We start from the raw sequence: 22098 nt of genomic DNA, 5'->3' as shown, positions 1-22098 counted from the left end.
CAAGTTTATAAATATTAAACTTGTCCAAATGAGCCAGCCTGTATTGGCCAGTAAGTAATCATAAAAATACAAAGAGACACAAGTTTAAGAACAGAAAAGAATTGTTGACACATGATTTAGCATATTTTTTTCCAATGCTAAAACATGCAATATCGAGACTTATTCCACATAGGAGTCAACCACTTAACAACCCCAGTGAAACATTAAATTCATAATCATACTGGACAGATTGTGTTGATTCTGTTTGCTATAACAGCAGCTCTGACAGTAAGGCAAATTACAGATATATACTAGTTTTAATACGTTAGCATGGCTATAACAATATAACCAGCAATCCACTGAGACCTAACAAACAGGCACCATTAACAGATTAATGACTAATAATAAACAATTGTTATTTATATAAAGGCTGTTTACTTTAAAAAGTATGTATATTAATTCTCCTGCTTTTGTATAGCAAAGCTTTCTGGATTTAGCGTTTATAAAAGGAGTCTCCAGTGTCAATGAAGTTTTATGCACAGGAATGTTTTGAGGGTGTTGTACTGTTTATAACAGTTGTTTATAGCTGTAACTATTAAGAGAAAGTGTTGGATATAAAGGACCTGTTAGCGAAAGCATTTTAACCTACTTTTTAAGTTTATTGCACTGTATCAGAGAGAAATTGGCATTTTTGTCTTCCTCATTTTAAATCCCTTCATCTTTTTCCACAAATGATTTCTCAGATTCTGCAGATCAAAGCTTGTATTCAGGCCAGATCTTTGCTGTTACGAATCTTAACCAAAAAAAATTGACTCATGGCAGTAAGATGCTTTTCCTGGATGAGGAAAGCAGATGTGTGGCAGCTGTGTAGCAAGACCCAGACTGGAGTCTAGTAAAATTTATTTCCTAAATGCTACAACATGATTGTCACAAAGCTGGAATTGTGTGTGTGATCATAATATTTAAGCAACAGATACGCAACTGAGTCATTTGCAATGTTGTGTCTCTGACGGTAAAAGTCAAATTATGAGGCATCTAATAAAGAAAACAGAAAAATCTTTGAAAAGAAAATTCATTCGTTTCACAAATAATAAATATACTATAATAAATAAAGTGCATAAAATATTATTATTTTTGCAGCAACATCTGCCCATGTATATTATTTTACACACATCCTTTGTGATTTATTGTACCTGAACTCATTCACCACACTAATAAACATTGTAGATAGAATATACTACAAATCACATGTTCAGCATGAAGTTACAACATCCAGACTTGCTGGTGATCATGAAGAAGGAAAATAACCTTTTTTATTCTTTTATCAATTAAATGTTCATAATTTCACTATTGAGCACTTTGGAAGTACAATATATAATATAAAATAAAATGTATATTAAAAAATTATTATTGAAACTAGATCTTAAAGCTGTTGTACATATTTACATATATCTACATATTTAATGTATCATATTAATGTATTACATATTGTATTTCAATGTATTACATATTGTATGTCAATGTATTATAATTACATATCTGATATTATCATTAAATATCTAATATACCTATATATCTAATGCCGTTGTACATGTACATATCATGTACATATCTTAATGCCGTTAACATGAATACTAGTTAGTAATTTGGAGTATTTTGCTAATTCTGCACCAAAAATATTGAAACATTTGTTTCAAGAACTACATGTCAGCACAGTGGTAAACCACATGACCCGGAATCAATGCAGCAATTGAACAAAGCTGTTTTTTCCAAGCAATGATTTTCCCAGAATTCTCCATGGCTTTCATTCAGAGATCACTGTGTAAAGACAAAGTATCTGGTGTATCGTTAAAAAAATAAATAATAATACAAAATAAATAAAACAGACTACTAACAATGGAACAAATGTCGCATAAACAAATTTTTCGAGAGCGATTAAAGATGTCTTTATACACAAGGATTATTTCCTGTTGTCAAACATGTTCGGTTTAAATCATGTGATCCAAGGACACAGTAAAAGAGCCGACAGCCATCTTGTATGAGTCATTAGCTAAGATTGATTTTAGTAGAGCATGCTGGAGCTTTCTATTTTTGCTGGATGAACCAATTCCCTCTGTAATGAGGAAAATAAACCTTTACAAGCCATACAAAAAGCCACATGCCTGAAACTGTGTGTTTTATATATCTGTTTTTGACAGTGACTACACCGACTTAACACTTTCTGTGAGCAGCAATTAGCCTGTTTCTGCCCAGGAGAGTAACCAAAACAGCACCGCATATATCACTGACTGACTTGTAATTTTATAGTGTTAAAGATGAGTCATGATATTTATTTAATATCTTTAAAAGCCATTCATCCTGTGAACTGTCCTTGTTCTTCTCTTTACTTATTTAAAAGCCAAGGCTTTCTTTTGTACATATGCACTATGAAAGCCTTTAACATAAACCTACTCAGTAAAACATATAAAGAGATAATAGCAGGCTCGAGCAATGACAAGAAAATGGTTTGTCTGACAATAGCACATTCATTTAGTTCATCCAGTTGAGTTTTTAGCTATACTGTTTATTCCTAGCATAAATTAAACATTTCTATTATGTTCAAAAAATAGTGCCACATTTGTTGTTCCGGTTCTCAAAGTCCAGTAAGTTAAACTGCTGTAAAAAATATATCAGATCAATATTTTTTCTACTTTTTTCACTTAAATCTGTTAATGAACCTCAGTTCTAATTAAACTTAAAAAAAAATTTAATCCAGGATTACAGATTTCTAATTGCCAATTTAATTAGTCACAGATATAGGGAACACAAAAAATGATTTAATTTTAATATAAAGGTGATAGTGGACTAAATTATTTTTGACTATTTATCACAGTCTTGGATGTGTCAAAGCTCAGTAACAAAACTGACTTTTATAAAATGTTAGGTTTTTGCAGCATTAGCTTGATTTATTCTCATCTTTATTTGTTGCTAGTGGCTGTTATTCCCATTGAATCATTATAACGAAATTTTTAATTGTGCCATCATGACATTATATATGCATGCATTTTTTAAAGTTAGTAGTGCCCCCTGATGGGAAAAGGTTGAATTTGTGGTTTTTACTGTTGACTACCAAATGGCACCAGGAGACCATAAAATAGAGCTGTGAATAGAAAGTTTCTGGTTTTCCTTAAGAGTTTTCTATGGAGTTTTTCCATAATAATAATAATTATACTAACTGTGTGTTTGCGTGCATGTGTGTGTGTGTAAATAAATTCTTGCATTTTTACTGTAAAAATCTCAAGTAAATTGACAAAAAGTTAAACTCTTTTCATATTTCTTTTACAAGAATGTGCGCGTCACCCCGGGCCTGCCCGCTTACTCATTGTAAACATTCAGGTTTAACCTGTTTAATCCAATTTAAACCAATTTACAAGGCCATTAGCATACAAATGACACATTGTACACTGAGGAAAAGCTTTTAGTTAGCATTTAGCCTATTGACAGTCATCACCCCTTCATTTACAGTAATGCATATGTTTGTTTAGCAATTTCCTAAGAAGCTAAATGATTTAACATGTGTGTCATCAAATGAAATGCTAATGTAATAAAGGGTTTATACAAATGTGTGGTACCTGAAATCTGATTAGTTATTTTTGAAGGCCTCATATATTTTGTCTATTTAACACCTTATTGTTCATGCTAGAAATGTTTTAAAAAATACTATATTTACATTTATGGAATTTGGCAGTTAAGGGTTTAGGGCCATGCGTGGGGGCCCAGCAGTGGCAGCTTACTGATGCTGTAAATTGGACCATGACCTTCCAATCAGAAGTCAAACATCTTATCTACTGAGCTAAAAAAAAAAACTGTTTAAATTGTATACTGTAATGTATACAATAATTAGTCTGTGTATGCTTAGCCTGTTTAGCTGTAGTTTCTCCTTCAAGATTGAACACAATCCACCTCAAGACATTTGTTAAGAGCAAATAAGACAATATCAATGCCAAAAATCAGCCAGCATATAGCCAACAATGAGCTAATGGTAACTCACAGCAAGCTAGTCCTATGAAAATCAGGTCCTACGCCAGCACTCTGCACCTGTACCTTAACCATTTCAAACACACAGACTGAAACTTTGGACTTACCAGGAGCACAGTTGTCCACCAGGGCTCCCAGTGCTTTGCCATCCCTCCAGTCACGGTGGAAGTTGTTGATGGGCAGCTGCGGGACTTTGTTCTGGATCCAGCCCAGAAGGCGCTGCTTGGGAGTGAGCTTTTTGGCATCCTCATCCTCCTCGTCCTCCCACATAGGCATGGAGATGGAGTAGTGCAGGATGAGGGTCCATATCAGTCCTAGAATCAGCTTCAGGTTGCCATCCACTATGGCTTTGCTATCTGCATACAGAAAACCCCAGAGATTCTAGTCAGTGCAAATCAAATCATCACCTTCCCTTCATATCTCTGATTACACATTTTAATTTTCAGGATTTTCATTTGTAACCTAGTACTGATACAGACGTTTTTGGTAAATACTAAAGTTTCTGTTGGCACATCTGTTGTTTGGAAATACTTCAAAATAAGATAACCATCTCAGTCCCAAGTTTTAACATGTACAGTTGGTGCTCCAATGTGTTATTTTACTGTAGTATTTTAAAACTGTATGTGTTGTATTAAATCGAAGTAAACATTTTACATGTTACTGTTTTCTTACTATATACTGTATCTTACTGTTTTACATTCAGATCTGTTCTTCTATTATCTGTTATATGTTCTTTATTTCTGGTGACTGAATCCCAAATGACATCTTAACACTGATCTAGTGTACTACAGTATATTTTCATTTACATTATGGCATTTATAATACTGAGCAGTTGAGGGATAAGAGTATTTTTTAAGGTCCAAACAATGGCAGCTTGGTGGTGCTGGGGTTTGAACCCACGGCCATCCTAATACGTTATTGTTTTTTTATAGTAACAACTTACATAGGTACTTATACTGTATGACTGTGAAAGATTACATTGGAAAGAGTCTCCAGATTAAACATGGAACATAAAGCTGATCCTGTGGAGATCAAAAACTTGCTTACTCAGTAACACTATAACCTGCTTCAGTCTTTTTGTTTTATGACATTTAAGAAAGAGGAAAAAACTAAGCAGGTGTGAAATGATTTAACGAAATTAGTAAAAGGAATTAACTTTGCAATATTGAATGTCAACTCAAAATCAAATCAAAATATCACGTCATATCATGTACATTATTTAATTCAAGTCAAGTCAAGTTTATTTATATAGTGCTTTTCACAACGGACATTAAAGCAGGTCATTAAAGATCTCAAAGCAGCTTAACAGTTAAGGTGAGCGATGTGTATTTATCCCTGATGAGTGAGAACTAAACACTGGAGAGTGAGAACTAATTTCATGAACACTGGAATGTGTGATTTAATGCATAAAAAAAACCACATTAGTTTGTTCCCCGCTGCGGGGTAAAAATACTAAAACAATTCGGGGTATGCTATTACGGGAAGCTAATAAACTTCAGGAAACTTCATTGGCTCTTCTATAAGTTATTTCGCTTTTAACACCACAACCTGTTGTGTTTAATTCCTTACTTAATTTATTGATTTGCTGTTTTTTCACTCACAGACTCAACAAACTTCGATGCTTTTGCTTTAATAAAATCGTCGACATAATACGGTACTTAAAACACAAACACAAATATATTTTAGAGTCTACCTTTTCATCTTGCATGTTCTATATCCCAGGATTTGATCCTAATCTCTTTCTCTTTTATTTCTATTTCTGTTTATTTCAATTCAGTTGCATTGGGAGTGCCTTTGTGCTATTATAAGAATGTGACTTTCCTACACAATAGATCAGGTCCAACATGCCTCACCTGGGTGGTTCACACACACACACACACACACACACACACACATACACACATACATACATACATACACAAACCACTCACACCCATAAACAGCTGAGGCGTTATTCCTCTGAGGGAAGCAAATGGCTCTTCGAATAACAGCAGTGTTCTAATGAGGTGCTTCCCCGGGGATAACTCCAGATTAGTTTCGCTGCGATTGCTCATTGACCCTGTTTACAGTACATAAGCGTACGATTGTGAGTATCTGGGCTGGCTTTCTACTCTGAGACATGCTTTCCACACGCTTTGCTTGTCGTTGTTGATACATTTCATAGGTTCTAAATGCTCCTAACATCTGGGTCCGTCAGTCAGGAAATAGGGCTGTGGGTTTATTACAGGCACATGTGTGACTTTTTCCACTGCGCAATGCTCCTCTCACCTTGCTCCTGCACTCGTTCCAGGGACTGACTTCACTTGCTTACACTCGTTACTACACTTGCACGTTAAGACTTTGCCTCAGACTTACAGGAACAAAAATGACACTCGCCCGGCATTGAGCTGCCAGCGAGCCGTTCTGTCCCAAGCCACAGAGAAACATGAATCAAGATGGACACTACTGAGCTCCAGAATAAAGCCCCGGGGCTGATGTCATTTAACCTTGGCTCCACGTAATGAGGTTGCTTTAAATAAAACATGCTTGTGCAGAAATCTAAACCAGACTTCGCTGAAGCCCCCAGCGGAGCCGACTGAACCGAACGTTTCGACATGTTCTCCAAGAGCAAATTCATCACGCTCTGATCAGTCCAATCTACTGTTACTGCCAAAATTTATCTCTCTCTCTCTCTCTCTCTCTCTTACCTTACTCATTTCATTGCTCACTTTCCAGCTAAATATTACATCTTAGTCAATATTTCCATGAGTACATTTTTCTAATATTATCCCTCAAACAAATATACTGTATATCTGCTACTTAGAATCTTGAGGATATCCCACACTGTCATAAGACTTAATTTAGGAAATACTCCAGGATTTTAATCTGGTTTTATCTTCTGTATCTGCATTACAGTGTGTGTGTGTGTGTGTGTGTGTGTGTGTGTGTGTGTGTGTGTGTGTGTTTGCATATGTGTGATTATGTGTGTACCTCAGGTAAAAAAAATTTTTCCACAAACGTAAAAAAAAAAAAAATATGATTTATTCGAAATGAGAATTATCACAATTTATTTTGCTTACACAAATAAAGTGTTAAAAGAGATGCTGAAAAATATATAATGCAGAAAAGAAACCATAAATAAATCGCCTTATACTGTACATTTCTGACCAAGTCTGATTATTACTATTTACTTTAACTTTATTGCTCTGGTGTTACAAAAGCTGTTACAACAAACAGCTCTAGTTTAATGTCTGTCTCATGTCTAGACTGGGATGCACTTGCTGTCGTTTGCATTATAAACACTATATAAACAAAAGATTGTGGACACCTAACTATAAGATTATATGCTTCTTTAAAATCTTATAATATTTGCTGCAATAATAACCTTCACTGTTCTGGGAAGATGTTCCACTAGAGTTTGGAGTGTGCTTGTGGAGATTTGTGCTTATTCAGCTATAAGGCCAGCATCAACAAAGGTGTTCACAAGGGTCGAGGTCAGAGCTCTAAAGCAGCCGACTCATTTACAATTATATTTACATTCACAGCATTTGGCAGATGCCCTTATCCACTGAGCAGTTGAAGGTTAAGGACTTTGCTCAAGAGCCCAGCAGTGGCAGCTTGGCAATGCTGGATTTAAACTTCTGAATATCCGATCTAAAGTCAAACACTAAGCCACTGATTTCCTAACAAAATTCAAGATCTTCAAATCCAACCAATATAAAGCAGATCTTCATGGAACTGTTTTTTCTTCACAGAAGCACAGTCATGCTGGAACAAGTTTGGGTTTCTTAGTTCAAGTGAAGTGAAAATTCAATGCTAGCAAATTCAAAGATCCAGTGTACAATTGTGTGCATCCAACTTTGTGGTAACAGTTTGGGAAAAACTATAAACATCTCGGGGAGTTTTTCCTTGCCACAGTTGCTCATCAGGGACAAACTTACTTACAAAGAACATATTTACGTTTAATCACCACATTATCTGTGTAAAGCTGCTTTGAGACAATGTTCATTGTTAAAAGCGCTATACAAATAAAAATGAATTGAAATTGAATTGAATTATAAATAGATGGAAAAGTCAGGTGTCCCAATACTTTTGTCCATATATACTGTATGGAAACAGATTTTCTTGTTTCTTTTCTCTTTTCTAGCAGCAGGAAACATTTTCAGATACTTGTCTGTGGTAATCAGACGTATGCTATGCATGGGCTAAAGCTGGATCATGCTGAAACACACTGTAGTATCTACTTCAATGAAGAAGACTTATTAGAACGGATAAAAGCGAGAGAATGAGTCGTCCATCTCATAAAGCAGGAAAAAGACGTGATGAAAAACACTGCTGCTCACAAAACACAGCTGTTTTACAGCTGTAGCAGAGCTGAACCTAACAAAACCTGTTGCGTAGGAACAATGTAGCTTGGTTTTTTAAAAGTGGCCAAACAAGTAAACACACACACAAACACACACAAACACACACACGCACACACAAAGCATGTGCACCCTGACTAAAAGACAGAAACCTTTCTTGTTGTACAGTTCTTTTTTGTTACCGAGCTTATATCTGGGCAACATTCATAGGCCTCAAAGTCTAGATAAAAGCAATGGAGAATCATATTTCAAACATGCACACACACACACACACACACACACACACACACACACACACACACACACACACACACACACACACACACACTATTTAACCTGTAGGAACAAGTCTGGTCCACTAACTTTTGTCAACACAACACATGACACCCAGTTTTCTTTCCTACTTTATTAAGAAGTGTGATAATGTGGAGCGTCGTTTTTGTATCCATGACTGATTGCAGAAAAATTCAGATTACAGTAAACTACATAAAAACTGCATTTTATCACAACCACATTGTTTTTTTCTTGTATTAACATGTCCACCTTGAATGACAGATTATTATGATGACTTTCTATTTGGTCCTATTTAGTTACGTTTCAGTTCTGGGTTCAGGTTTAAAAAATACAAAATATATCAAGATTGTTGTTTAACGGTTGATGACTGTGCTTCTGTGAAGAAAAACTGTACCATGAAGAAAAAATCCTGTGTAAAACAGTTCAAATTTGCACTTATTTATGAGCTATCGTTCAGTTAAATAAATTTAAATAACTTGGCCCTTGTTCGAATCCATTTTTTATCTATTTGAATCATCGAGTGCATCATTTTATTTAATCAATATAAATAATTTGGTGCTATTCATTTAGGTTTATGCAGTTTGGACCTATTTCAATCAGTTCTTCTTAGTTATATAATTCCATTCTGATGTATGTGACCCATTCACTGCTGTGGGAGTAGCGAAAAATCAAAATAATTTGAATGTATTTGTTTGAGTTCCTCGTCCGTTTTAGACGTAAGTCACATATTTGTATTTGTTTGAATGCCTTCGTTTTTATTTACTTTAATAATTTACTTGTTATTCATTAAATCATTCATTAAAATTCGTTCATTCTTACTGGACCTTCTGTGAGTTTTTTCATAATGGTTTTGAATTAGTTCTGATCTATTTGTTCCTATTAAATTTTTTTTTTAATTTAATTTAGAATAATTGGATGCATTTGTATCATTTAATTCTAATTGCGTATTTCCTTTGCTCTGATTTGAGTGAATCCTGTATTGATTCTGTTTATTTTTATTTTTTTTATAATCGTTTATGTCTCATGAAATAGTGATAAAAGAGTTTGAATCAAGCACATTTAATGAAGGGTATTGTCAGTTAAGTGTTTGCTGTGCATGCTGGGAACTGCATGCAAGATTGATGCCATGTTCCTGGAATTCCACCACACAGACACACACACACAATATTGAAATTTAAGAGTGCCTAGAGATGCATTAACATCTTGCTTTAAAACATCATGCGCTCACTATGTGCTATACTAGGAAGCCATTTGAGATTAAGTGATCTATTTCTGAAAAACAAATCACAATTTTTAAATGTAAGAGTCAAACTCGTCCCTCCACTAGGGCACATAGTTCATGCTCTCTTTTCTCCTCTCCCTCTTTTTCCTTTCACTCTATCCATATCTCTGTTGATCTCAGAAAGTACCAGGAAGAGAAATGGGTCTAACGCAGATGCAGACTTGTATTATAAAAGTGAGTTCCTCTACTGTCTCCTTCAGTGTGGTTGTTTCACACTCCACAGAGATGGTCAGTTGTTTCTCTAAATAACCAACCAACCAACCAAACAATGTGCTTTTTCAGGCCTGGAGGAGTCAGGACAGTCACCATGATCCTCCTGGAGGAGGCAAAGACAAAAGCCAACTTGTTCAATAACACTTTGACTCTAGAAGCATTCAGAACTCCTCCTCCTACATACACACACACACATACACACACAGAAAGAGTAATGTGCACATCATTTCTTTTTGCCAGTGGCAAAAGGAAAAAGGAGAAAATGTGTAATGCAAAAACTTGACATTCTGAACTTTGTATTTTGCGCTTGGTGGTTAGACACAAGAGGAAGAATTTACAGATGTAAAGACTGCATTGTTTCATCATTTTCTAAGTACAGAAATCAATCTTCAGTTAATTATATTTGGTTTCAAACCTAGCCCGAGAACACTGGCAGGAGTACACCCTGGATAAGATACCGACCCATTACCGGAACCCTGAACACACATTAAAAAACTATTACATTTTCCCATCAAAATGTGATTTCAAATCAAATCAAATTTTATTTGTCACATACACAAACATACAGAGTACGACATGCAGTGAAATGCTTTATAAGACACATAGTACACTCTCTCTTTTCTCCTCTCCCTCCTTTTCGGTGCTTACACTGACCTTAATTCAAATTTCCAGTTACTAGATCAAAATAAGTGGACTGAGCATGATTCATTTGCAGAGAATTAACGTAAAGTAACTTGTGTAACATTGCAACCAGGATGTTGGTGCTGACTGGAACTACAGTATAACTGTATAACTAAAATTTAAACATGTGGTAGTATAGCGCCGCAGTAAATCAGCTTTACACACGATGCCAATGAGCAGGGTTTGGGCCTAAGTTTAGGTGAGATCATGGATTTCATGCAGGGCTTTGGAAATATACAGCCAAACTGATTTAATGTACAAAAATAGTAGTGTTACTGCAACTGAATTAAGTGTATATTTAAATCACCACATAGTGAGATTTTGGGAAAAGGAAAAAACGAACTTACTGATACACCATGCATTTAATTAATTTCACCCAAGACCATCTGCATCAGTCCCATCCATGTTGTATTCCCACCCAGATCTGGATCAATTGCAGCTCTGATTAGGTTTTTTTAAGGTGAATTGGCTGATGGTTGGACGAATTGATAAATGGCTGGATAGATCGGTGCATGGATAGATGGATGGATAAATGGATGGGGTGGTGGATGAATGAATGGATGGATAAATGAATTGGTTGATTAATGAATTAATTTATTAACATCAACATAATGATTGATTCACCATTACTTCTACCATTACTGTATACTATTACTTTACCTATGACAACTCCCTGCTGGTCAGCCAACCAGCTTGCATTGCACATTTTAGTACTTTTCTTACATGAACACACTTGCTACAACTAATCGGCTAATGAACAGCCCTTACCTAGTTGAACAGGGTCTATTAGAGCAGAGTGTGCACTAAAATCATTTGAGTCCCATAGAATCTTGCTCATGGCATTCCAGGGAGTTTTAATGTCCGTCAATGTTCCCTCCAGTTTGAACATGATCTAATCTACATTTAGAATTTTGTGAAGACACTTTGTTACAAAGTCTACTGTGATCTATGTCTAAAATAAAAATCAAAATTTTAAATAAGACAAAGCAGTGCATTTATCTTTTATGATTTGCACATTATAGCAGCTTCTGGCAAAAGAATGAATACATTGGGGTTAATAAAGTTCAAACTTATCTTATCTAATCTAATCTAATCTTATTTTTATATTATATTATATTATATTATATTATATTATATTATATTATATTATATTATATTATATTATATTCAACAATTAAACATTCCAGGGGTTTACACTTAACATTTAACTAATAACTTTAACTAATATTTAATTAAGATTTGACCTGCACAAAATGTACACGCACACACACACACACACACACACACACAAGGTTTGGATTGTTAATCATTTAACTCATCGCTTATGGTTTTCACTATTTTTATTCTTTGTTCTTTTTTCACAGCCTTGCATGGACTTCTAGGACTTCTAACAAATCCATTGTAATGCTAATACATATTGCCTCAACCTGGATCCTGGATGTGTCCTCATTCTGTATGCTTGTATATCAGTTTTATATCGAATACAGAATATTGTATCATGAATTATATAGTGCATAGGTGCATGAAGTCTTCTTTGTATAAACAAGCATATAAATTATGTATAACCTCATTCAGAAGTGCAGGGCTGTTTTAAAGAAGGACATCGTGCAAACACTCACACACACACAAACACACACACACACACACACTCTCTCACACACAAACACCAAAAGGTCGCCATACCCTGGAGCTTAGAAATTAATTGAAGAAATGAAGCACATGATGTCCATATCAGAGAAAGATCTGAACTCAAAACAATAAACAAGAAATGAGCTGACAGACATTAAGCAGGACTCTTTCGTTCTCCCCCCTCTCTCTCTCTCTCTCACACACACACACACACACACACACACACACACACACACACACACACACACACACATATATACACAGGCCATGGGAGACAGCAGGTTTATACACGAGATAGCATAGGCATGAGTTAAACCTTATAACCCAGAACACCTCTCTCTCTCTCTCTCTCTCTCTCTCTCTCTCTCTCACACACACACACACACACACACACACACATTCACGCACACACACACTCCACAGATCTAAGCTTCACTTATTTCTTTTGGACTGTGACTCTATCTGCTCTCATAGCTGGCTCACAGTTTAGAGATCAGATGGCAAGTTCCAGAAAAGAACCTCTTTGATGTATCACACACAGCTCCAGGTTTCCTCCAAAGACCTAAACACTGCAAGCTTTTGAATAATGACCTTCATCGTCAATGTTTTTAAATAAGGGACATCTAAATTGTTGGAAAACTAGTAATGCATAGATAATTAAAAAGATCAGGAAAGTGTGCAGTCTATTGGAAGACTTTCGAATCATTGCACAGATTTTTCCCTAAAATACTTTTTTTTCCCCTTCTACTGGTCTCGCTTCTTCACACGTCTTATCCAACAAAAAAAAAAATCATGTAGAGCCTGGGTTTCCTACAGTGTGTGAATGTTGTTCCAAAAGTAATAAAATACCCTTCAGTGTTTACAGTGTTTCTATGGGGTAACAGTTTTATTCACTGTATTTATACCTATTCATGCTTTTCATTGGTTAAATATTTAAGGATTGTAAGTAAATGTTAACCACATTTACATGGAACATTGTGAAGCAAATCATGATTACACTGCAAAAAATTACCTGGCTAAATCTAAATATCTCCAGAGTGGTAACCTTCACTCTTCTGGGAAGATGTTCCACCAGATTTTGGAGTGTGCTTGTGGAGATTTGTCCTCATTCATCCTCAAGGGTGTTAGTAAAGTCAGGTACTGATGTAGATGAGGTGAGGAGGCCTGGGGTGCAGTCAATGTTCCATTTCATCTCCAAGATGTTTAAAAAGGTTGAGATCAGAGCTCTGTAGCGGCAAGTTTTTCCACTCTAACGCATGTAAAACATATCTTCATGGAGCTGGCTTTGTGAACATGGGCATTGTCATGCAGGAACAGGTTTGAGTTTCCAAGTTCAAATAAAGAGAAAAGGTAATGCTACAACATCCAAAGATATCCTATACAATTGTGGTTGCCTGGAAAAATCATGTGTTCCAATACTGTTGTCAATATCATAGTGTATATCTAAAATATTTCGATATATGATACAATAAACCAAATATATTATAATTAGACTTGGCACTTATCTGATGGCCTGTACAGTTATCTGTCTGTTAACATTAAAAAAATGGTGGGTTTTGGTGGATTACAAAAAATAAATCATGTCCGATAATAATAATGTCTGATAGTCTGTTTTCAGATAAAAGTTCTGTAACAAATCCTTAATGTTGGAATTGGATTTGGAATTTATTTTACAATACAAGGAAACTTTTTAAGGATTTCTTTTTTAATTTCTATTATTACTTTAAACGTTATAATTGTATACCTTATTATGCAGTGTTTATTATATTTACAATGCAAATGAAGTGGAAGTGTTTACCTGTTGTAGACAATAATTTAGCATTTTTAGGAGAATTAGGAAAATTAGATTTCTTTACTGTAATATAGCAAACTAAAATTTTTTCTTATTATTAGAGGAATAAGAGAAATACAGAATACGGTATAACTGTGTTACTGGAAATAAACTTGCTTTGTCCTTTGGGCTTTGTATAAGAAAGGAAAGAACGATCCTAGGAGTTCTGTTTTACATCAGAAGCTGGAGATATGATATCAAGTGGAGTAGCGAGGTGGTGTGGGGTGGAAGATGTTTGACAGGGAGTAAAGGGCAGAGATGTACAGTAGTTATAGGATTTATAGGAGAATATAGGAAAAGTTAGCATGGAGGGTGATGAAGTGATGTCGCAAGTGTGGTCTTCTCCTAAAGATTTTTTGAAGAGGAATTTCAAGAGTTATGGATGGACAGAGCGGTGAGAGAACACTTGTTTTACATTTATTTAGTTTTCACACAATTCAAAGGGAAATAAGTTTCCTGTTATGTAACTTTCTCCACAGAAACGCTAACAGGGTCACAGACAAAACATCCTGAACCCATAAACACTCAAATGAATGTCCATGGGTGTATGTATATGTGTGTGTGTGTGTGTGTGTGTGTGTGTGTGTGTGTGTGTGTGTGTGTGTGTGTGTGTGTGTGCGCATGCATATACATTCCTCCACCATTCCAAAGGCAAAGTTCACTGTGGTAGGAAAAAGTGATTCCATGACCATATCTCTCTGTCAGAAGAGAGTAAAAAAAAAGGGGAGAAGAAGAAAAAAGATGAGGAAAGGAAAAAGACGACAGCATGGCCAGCTGCCACCAAAACTAATTTTTTCCACAGGGTTTCCCAAAGACAATGGAAGTGTTTTGGGAACAAAACACACACACGGTCAATTCTACACAAAGTAACAAGAGAACCACACATTCGTCTGACATTTTATAGATTTTCAACCTTATATAACAGTCACAGTGATTCAAATCTCTTCTCCATTATATCATCTCATTACATGTCTGTTCAACAAAAACAAACAGCCACCAAAAAGAGAAAATACACCTGCAGAAACAATAAAATGAACAAATGAAGAGGTGCTTTAGCTCCAAATCATAATATGAAAAACTGAAGACATGTGAGCCAACAATCAAAAAATGTGACAAACTGATATAAAAGAGATTGTTTTCTTTAACTCCAGTCAGGATCTGAAGAAAATAATTTAGGACATCTGCTAAAACCAATACATCAAAAAAAGAACGCAAGTGGGTGTGAGCTATGGTGAAAACGCTCTTCGGAGGATATAAAAGAGCTTGTAGGAAATTATACCAGCAAAGGAAGTTATTAAATGATGCTCAGGTCACACACAAAAAAGAGAGGGGATATAAACATTTGCTTTAAATAAGCACTAATGACCTCCTTGATTATAAATATCTTCTATCCAGATTCCTTTCACTGCCTTATTTTGACCTAAGGGTGTGCAAACCTTTGCAGTTTGTAACTGTAATGTAACTTACAAAAGCAGTATTTTTCTGTATAAAGTTTCTTTGTTGCTTCCTGTAAAATATATGTTTTTTTCAAGCTGGATTTATGAGATGTCTCAAAGCCACAGGGACTGTGAGGGTAACATGGTCGACTTTTACTTCTGTAGGACTGCAACTCTTGCCAAAAGTAAATCGAGGCATGTGCAAGTTGAAGCTGTTTTGTCGCTGGGAACAGTTCTTTTGGAAAGAACCCAAGAGAAATTGAGGAAAAATGTCTAACATGGATCTCCTGATGTGTTCTCATAGTATTTGAGCATGTCCAATATTGATACCAATTCCTTCATCACATGTTGGACTAGTGCTTCCTGTTTAGGACATTTCATGTCTCACATTAATCTGGATTTAGAGTGCCATACACACATTGACATAACTTCAATCTTTTACTAGGTTTTAAAGAAAATGTGTTTTTCATTTAGATATCTTCAGTAACCACTTCAGCAATGTTTGTGTGGTGCCAATCCAACACCAATTAAATACCCAGGTAGAACCAATCTGCCTACCTAGGACGTAAAGAAATCAACATGGACATGGGGGAAAATGTGAAACGGCAGACAGACTCAAGATCAGGATAAAACCACTCCTCTGAACCCATTGTAGCACTAATATTTCTTAAATTATAAATAGTGGTGGGTTTAACCTTGGCATAAAGATCCAAAGAAAGAAAAAACAATCAAATTCTGTCACAAAAGCAATAATAATCATCAGCTGATTAATAAAGCTATCGAAGACAACACAATGCCATTGTTCGGGGTCACTAAAGGTTAAAAAAAAACTCTTTTCCAACAGCACAACGTCCCTCACTCAACCCGCCATCCAAAATGGCCGTCTTTCTGTGAGATGGAGGGGAAAAAGAGAGTCACAGGCCTGACCTCTCACAGTGCACTTCATTCATCATTGTCCATTCTATATAAACACTTGTAGATGTAAAGAGTATGATAGTGGAACGTGAGCATGACAACGCTGACCCAGCCTCAATCTACACAACACAGTGGGAAAGGTAAGAAAGACAAATATAGCCTAAAGCAAATGGAGAACATCGCTCCATTGCACTCGCACATGCAAACACACACTCAGTAACGGAAGTATACAAATGCACACACACGCCTATATCATTCAGTGTGACACATGTGTCTAAACAGGTGCAGTGTGTGATGTCCTAATAAGGCCACACATAGCCAGCAGTCTCTCAGGGTGCGACACATGCTCCTGTCCAATCTGTGATGACCAAAGACAAGAGAGTTAACACACACAAACACACCCACACGTGCACTTTACAGCTGACACACACACAAAGAACTAGCAAAGCAGCTGGATGTATTTCAGATGTGTTACTAAAGCTATCAGGGGCTATTAGCAACCCAGAGAATTCCTCAGCCTTCGAACTCCAGTCTTTTTCTATTAGTTTCACTCTCGTCACTACATAATTCATAGTTGCTACTCAATAACTTCTTAATAGTAAAAGTCTGAGGTGAAAAAGTCAGAACAAACTCTTAAAACCAGGAAGGGTTTTTTTTAACAATGCATATTTCATTTTCTTTAAAGAAAAAGGCAGAAATAATTAAATAAAGAAATAAAGGTGCTTTATACTTATATATACTATATATAAAGGTGTCACATGTACTTTACAACACAGTAAAATTCTTTCTTTAGATATCCCAGCAATGTTAGGAAGCTGGGGTCAGAGCACAGAGTCAGCCATGTCACAGCGCCCCTGGAGCACAGAGGGTTAAGGGTCTTGATCAAGGGCCCCAAGAGTTGAAGCTTGGTTATATATAAGGTGTAAGGCTTGAACCTTCTGATCAGTAATAGAAAAATAGAAAAATGTCTCTCTTCATGTAACAGCAGATATAAATGGTCATTCTTTCACCAGCTTTTTTTTCTCTCTTTTAATGCTTGCTTCACCAAAACATTCTGAAAAATCTACCCATGTCAAAACACACCTAACACACCTTTTACACACCTTTTACCCCTAAAAAATGCACTGGAGACTAAAAAAAAAAGCAAAACAAACGCCTCATCTCCTCTTCAAAAATGTCCGGAATACAAGTCATTGTGAATTAGCTCTTATTAAAATAAAAATAAAAAAATGTAGCTCAATCATGTAGTAGATCAAGCATGTTAGACACCCTTAACAGTTGAGGATTAAGGGCCTTGCTCAAGGGCCCAAGAGCAGCAGTTTGGCTGGGATTTAAACTCAAATCTTTTTAATCTGGAATCTGACATCAGAAACTCTGAGCAATTAGAACTAATGCTGAAGCTGCTATTGTACAATAGAAACCTAATGAATACCTTTTGACCAATCACAATGCAGAATTCAAAAAACATTATTAAACTTAGTAGTGTTATACTAGTTATAGTCAATCATGACAGACCTAAATATTATACAGCATTTATATACATACACGTACATACATACATACATACATACATACATACATACATACATACATACATACTAAAAGTTATATAACACAATACAACAGATTTGCTCGTGTTAATTTGCCAATTTCAGCTATATTCACTTCTCCAAATGGTTCTGTATTTTTGTAGTTCATTTCAAAAGTCAGAAGAAAATGACCAAGAGCAGCCAGTGCTGACTTGTTGCGGCTCTCTGGACCATTGTTTCAAATAGGAACAGATAAATTCTAATTCAGCCGTACAACACGTCTACACACAATTACCAGGAAATCTAACACTAGCCTCCCACTAATGTGTTGGCACTTACTCATTTTGCTGCAGTAAAAAAGGAATGATCTGTGCAGAAAAGGTTTTATAAGTCAAGGCCGGTGTGAATGCCGTCTCTCGTACCGAGATTTCGGGGTAATTAGTCTTCCTCTCAGTACAAACAGCGGGGGGGAAACCTGACTCCTAAGTAAACACTGAATAAACGGTTTGGAATAACTGCCTCAGGACACAGGGGGCCTGCAGTGTGAGCGGGCCCACAAGCATCAGTGCTTCATGTGTCACAAAAAAAGCAACCACATTAACCACAAAGGATACTATATCTCAAAAGCAGTTTGTTGTTTTCTTGCTATAGCCACTTATGTTTTACTGAAAAGTCCAGTCAGGAACTTGGAAGTCTGTGAAGTGCGCTAAGGGCTGAGTGAGCAGGAATGAGCAATAAGGGAGCAGAAATAAACTGGAAATTTGTCAAAAGGCTTCAGGGCACTCAGGGACAGACGCTCCCTTCTTCCAGTCAGCTGCTGTCACAGCTGTTACCAGGCCTGACCAAGCAACAACTGATGGGGTCAAAAACTTCAAGTCAACTCCCAATGTGCAATCACTCCACTATAATCCAAAAATGTCTCACAGTAGGAGCTTCAAAATCTGACATAAAGTGTGCCTTGTCTCGGTCGCACATGGAAAACATTTCAGCATTTCATTTTAAAACAGCAGCATTTGTTTTTTATCTCTACTACACTTAATCTGACCCATTTTTTGTTGTGGAAACAACAGCATTTGTCATGGTCATTGAACGCATTGGTTGAAGTTTTTCAGATTTTTTAAATATTTATCTCTCATGCTGAATGAACAGTTTTTTTTTTTTATCTGTCTTCTGTGACCACATAAATTGTTATTTCAGTAACCACTTTATCCTGGTCAGGGTCCTGGTGGAGTAAGAGTCTAACCACAGAGCACAAGGCAGGAATACACCCTGGATTTAACCTAGCTTATCAAACACACACACACACACACTCATTCAAAAATTCCTTCAGATGCTGAGGTAATTTAGCATAGCTAATCCACCTTATTAGTACAGTTTTCTGATTTAAAAAAAAATCCCATCGTTGTCCTTTAAGTTAGAATAAGGCATGTAAACAAATAACTAATAATGGTAATAATTTCGAGCTTTAACATTCAGTTAGATTAGAATTACTTGCACCTCAAGTGGTTTTAAACAAAATGAACTCTACTTTTGGAGATGAACATGGAAAAGTGAGTGGTAGCTCCAGCAGTTAAGGCGCTGGGCTACTGATCGGAAGGTCGGGGGTTCAAGCCCCGGTATCGCCAAGCTGCCACTCTTGGGCCCTTGAGCAAGGCCCTTAACCCTCTATGCTCCAGGGGCGCCATATCATGGCCGACCCTACGCTCTGACCCCAGCTTCTAAGCAAGCTGGGATATGCGAAAAACAAATTTCACTGTGCTATAATGTATATGTGACAAATAAAGGCTATTCTTCTTCTTCTAAATACAATCAAAACACTAAGATTAATTACGTTTTATTGTGTATTATAATACATTTCTATCAACAGTTAATAAATGGGTTTAAGGTTGAAGTGATGTGAATTTATTTTACAAGAAGAGATGAGCATTTCTGGCCTCTTTAAGCTAAATGACCAATATGTGCATTGGGTTTCCATTTTCAATCAAGTCAAGATTATTGTCATTTTCACTATATATAGCTGACGCAGTACATAGTGAAATGAGACGTTTCTCCAGGACCCTGGTGCTACAGTAAACAACACAGAGCCGCATCACACAACATGAAGCTACATAACAGAACACAGAGTTAAGGACTAAAGTAAGTGTCCTCACCACATACAGTGCATCGTGTGCAACCGAGTGCAAACAGTGAGACAAAAAACAGTGCAGACAGATAAAACAAGACAGTGTTGGACAGACACACAAAATATTATAAAACATAATAGCGCCGCCAGTAAACCTACTGTATATTGTGTTATACAGTACAATGTGCAAAAGAGAACTGTATACACGAGTGTACTTGCAAATAAACACAAAATGTACAACAAAAGGTTGTGCAAAACAGCAAGAGCAGCAGTCAAATCAGCATGTAAACAGTTATATAGTATTAATAAAGTATGAATATAAAATGGATTGTGCTGAAGACATGCATATGTGCAAATCAAAATGAGTATAAGTGTGTGAGTTCAGATTTGTAGCAGCTCAGTAACACACAGTTGAGTGAGTGTGTGTGTGTGAGTTTCAGTTCCAGTTGATTTTCAGTTTGTTGATAGAAACCTTCAACATGGAAAGAAAGAATGAAACCTCTTCTTCTGTTTGTGTGATCAATTCATACTCTTTACAGCATACAAAATACAGTACCAAGTCCTGAAATTGGAATTACAACTCATCCCTTAGAGCAAAAGAACTAGCATGTAGGGTTGCCAGGTCACAACAACACATCCGCTGATGAAGTACATCTTCAACACCACACAAAAAAGATCTGAACTATCCCAAACAGTTTTTTCTGCAAGAATTTGGAATGGACCCAAATTCAGTGGGGCACACACATTCCCCATGTTTGGTTTTAAAACTAGACTAATTAGAAATAAACCCTGGCAAACCTACTGGAGTGATTTAAGGAACAAGCACCTTGTATCACTAAATGTTTCAAGAATCCAAATGGCTTAAAATGTGGAAGCTGGAATGAGCAACAGGTGGAAGTAGCAGCAGTGAGGATGAGCAATAACAAGAACCAGAAGCAACTAACAAATCCAAAATGTGGAGGCTTAAGGAGCCAGAGTAAGTATACATGTCTAAAATATGAAGTATTTGCTCTATCCTGATTATCCTAGCTTCCAAGTAGAATCCTCACTTAATCATTATGGAAGCAGATACAGGGTGTAAAATTTTGAACACCCCCTCCTCTGAAATTATAGCATATATACCTTATCCAAAAGTTGACAAACATGTTACTGGACTTGCTAATAAAGATAAGAGTTTATTTAAGGTGGTTTGGTCTAGGCTGCAGTTTGTACTAGGATTTGTAAAAACACCCTTAAGTTAGTATGAAGCTATATTTTATATTGAGGGGCACAAACTTTTGCATCCAATTCTGCATTTGGATTTTTAAAGCAGCATGCAGTATGTTTTTCACAATGGCTTTTACTGGTCATTTAGCATAAACTCATGCTGGATACACACACATTGAGAAAGGAGGCGATGCACACACACATATACACACAGACAAAGGGAGGGAGGGAGGGAGGGAGGAAGGGGAAAAAGATAAACAGTATTTTAAGCTGAGGCTGCTGATTCTTCCCCCCCCTCTCCCCTCCCACACACACTGACATGTTTAGTTCAAGTCACAGATGGATACAAGCCGTCATGCTGACACTTTAGCAAGGATTCTCCTCTCAGTTTCATTCCTGTAATAGATTTCGACCACTGAGAAAGATATGAGGAGAACATGATGCAAGTCCAGGGTTAAGACTAATCAGTGTGATTTCCACATCCAACATCAGATTCAGTTACATCGACGAAACACAAATAAGAATCAAATACACAAAGCACTTCAGGACCACTCAAAATTGAGTGCTGTAAATCAAACATCTGTCTGTCCACAGCTGTTGCACAAACACATACAAACACTT

The 22098-nt window shown here is 36.3% G+C and overlaps 1 protein-coding gene across 11 annotated transcripts in view; it reads right to left on the bottom strand.

Annotated features, from left to right (window-relative positions):
* The window catches only part of flncb (filamin C, gamma b (actin binding protein 280)), a 69885-nt gene that overhangs the window by 38753 nt on the left and 9034 nt on the right, over positions 1–22098 (bottom strand). For all 11 annotated transcript variants that reach the window (XM_046872638.1, XM_046872639.1, XM_046872644.1 and 8 more), the window contains exon 2: positions 4104–4352. In XM_046872638.1, coding sequence (XP_046728594.1) covers positions 4104–4352 — 249 coding nt within the window. The remainder of the gene's footprint in view (positions 1–4103; positions 4353–22098) is intronic.

This window comes from Silurus meridionalis, chromosome 18 (genome assembly GCF_014805685.1).
Source record: "Silurus meridionalis isolate SWU-2019-XX chromosome 18, ASM1480568v1, whole genome shotgun sequence".
Taxonomy (NCBI): domain Eukaryota; kingdom Metazoa; phylum Chordata; class Actinopteri; order Siluriformes; family Siluridae; genus Silurus; species Silurus meridionalis.
Note: the sequence above shows the minus strand (reverse complement) of the source record. Positions and strands in the feature narration are given on the sequence as shown.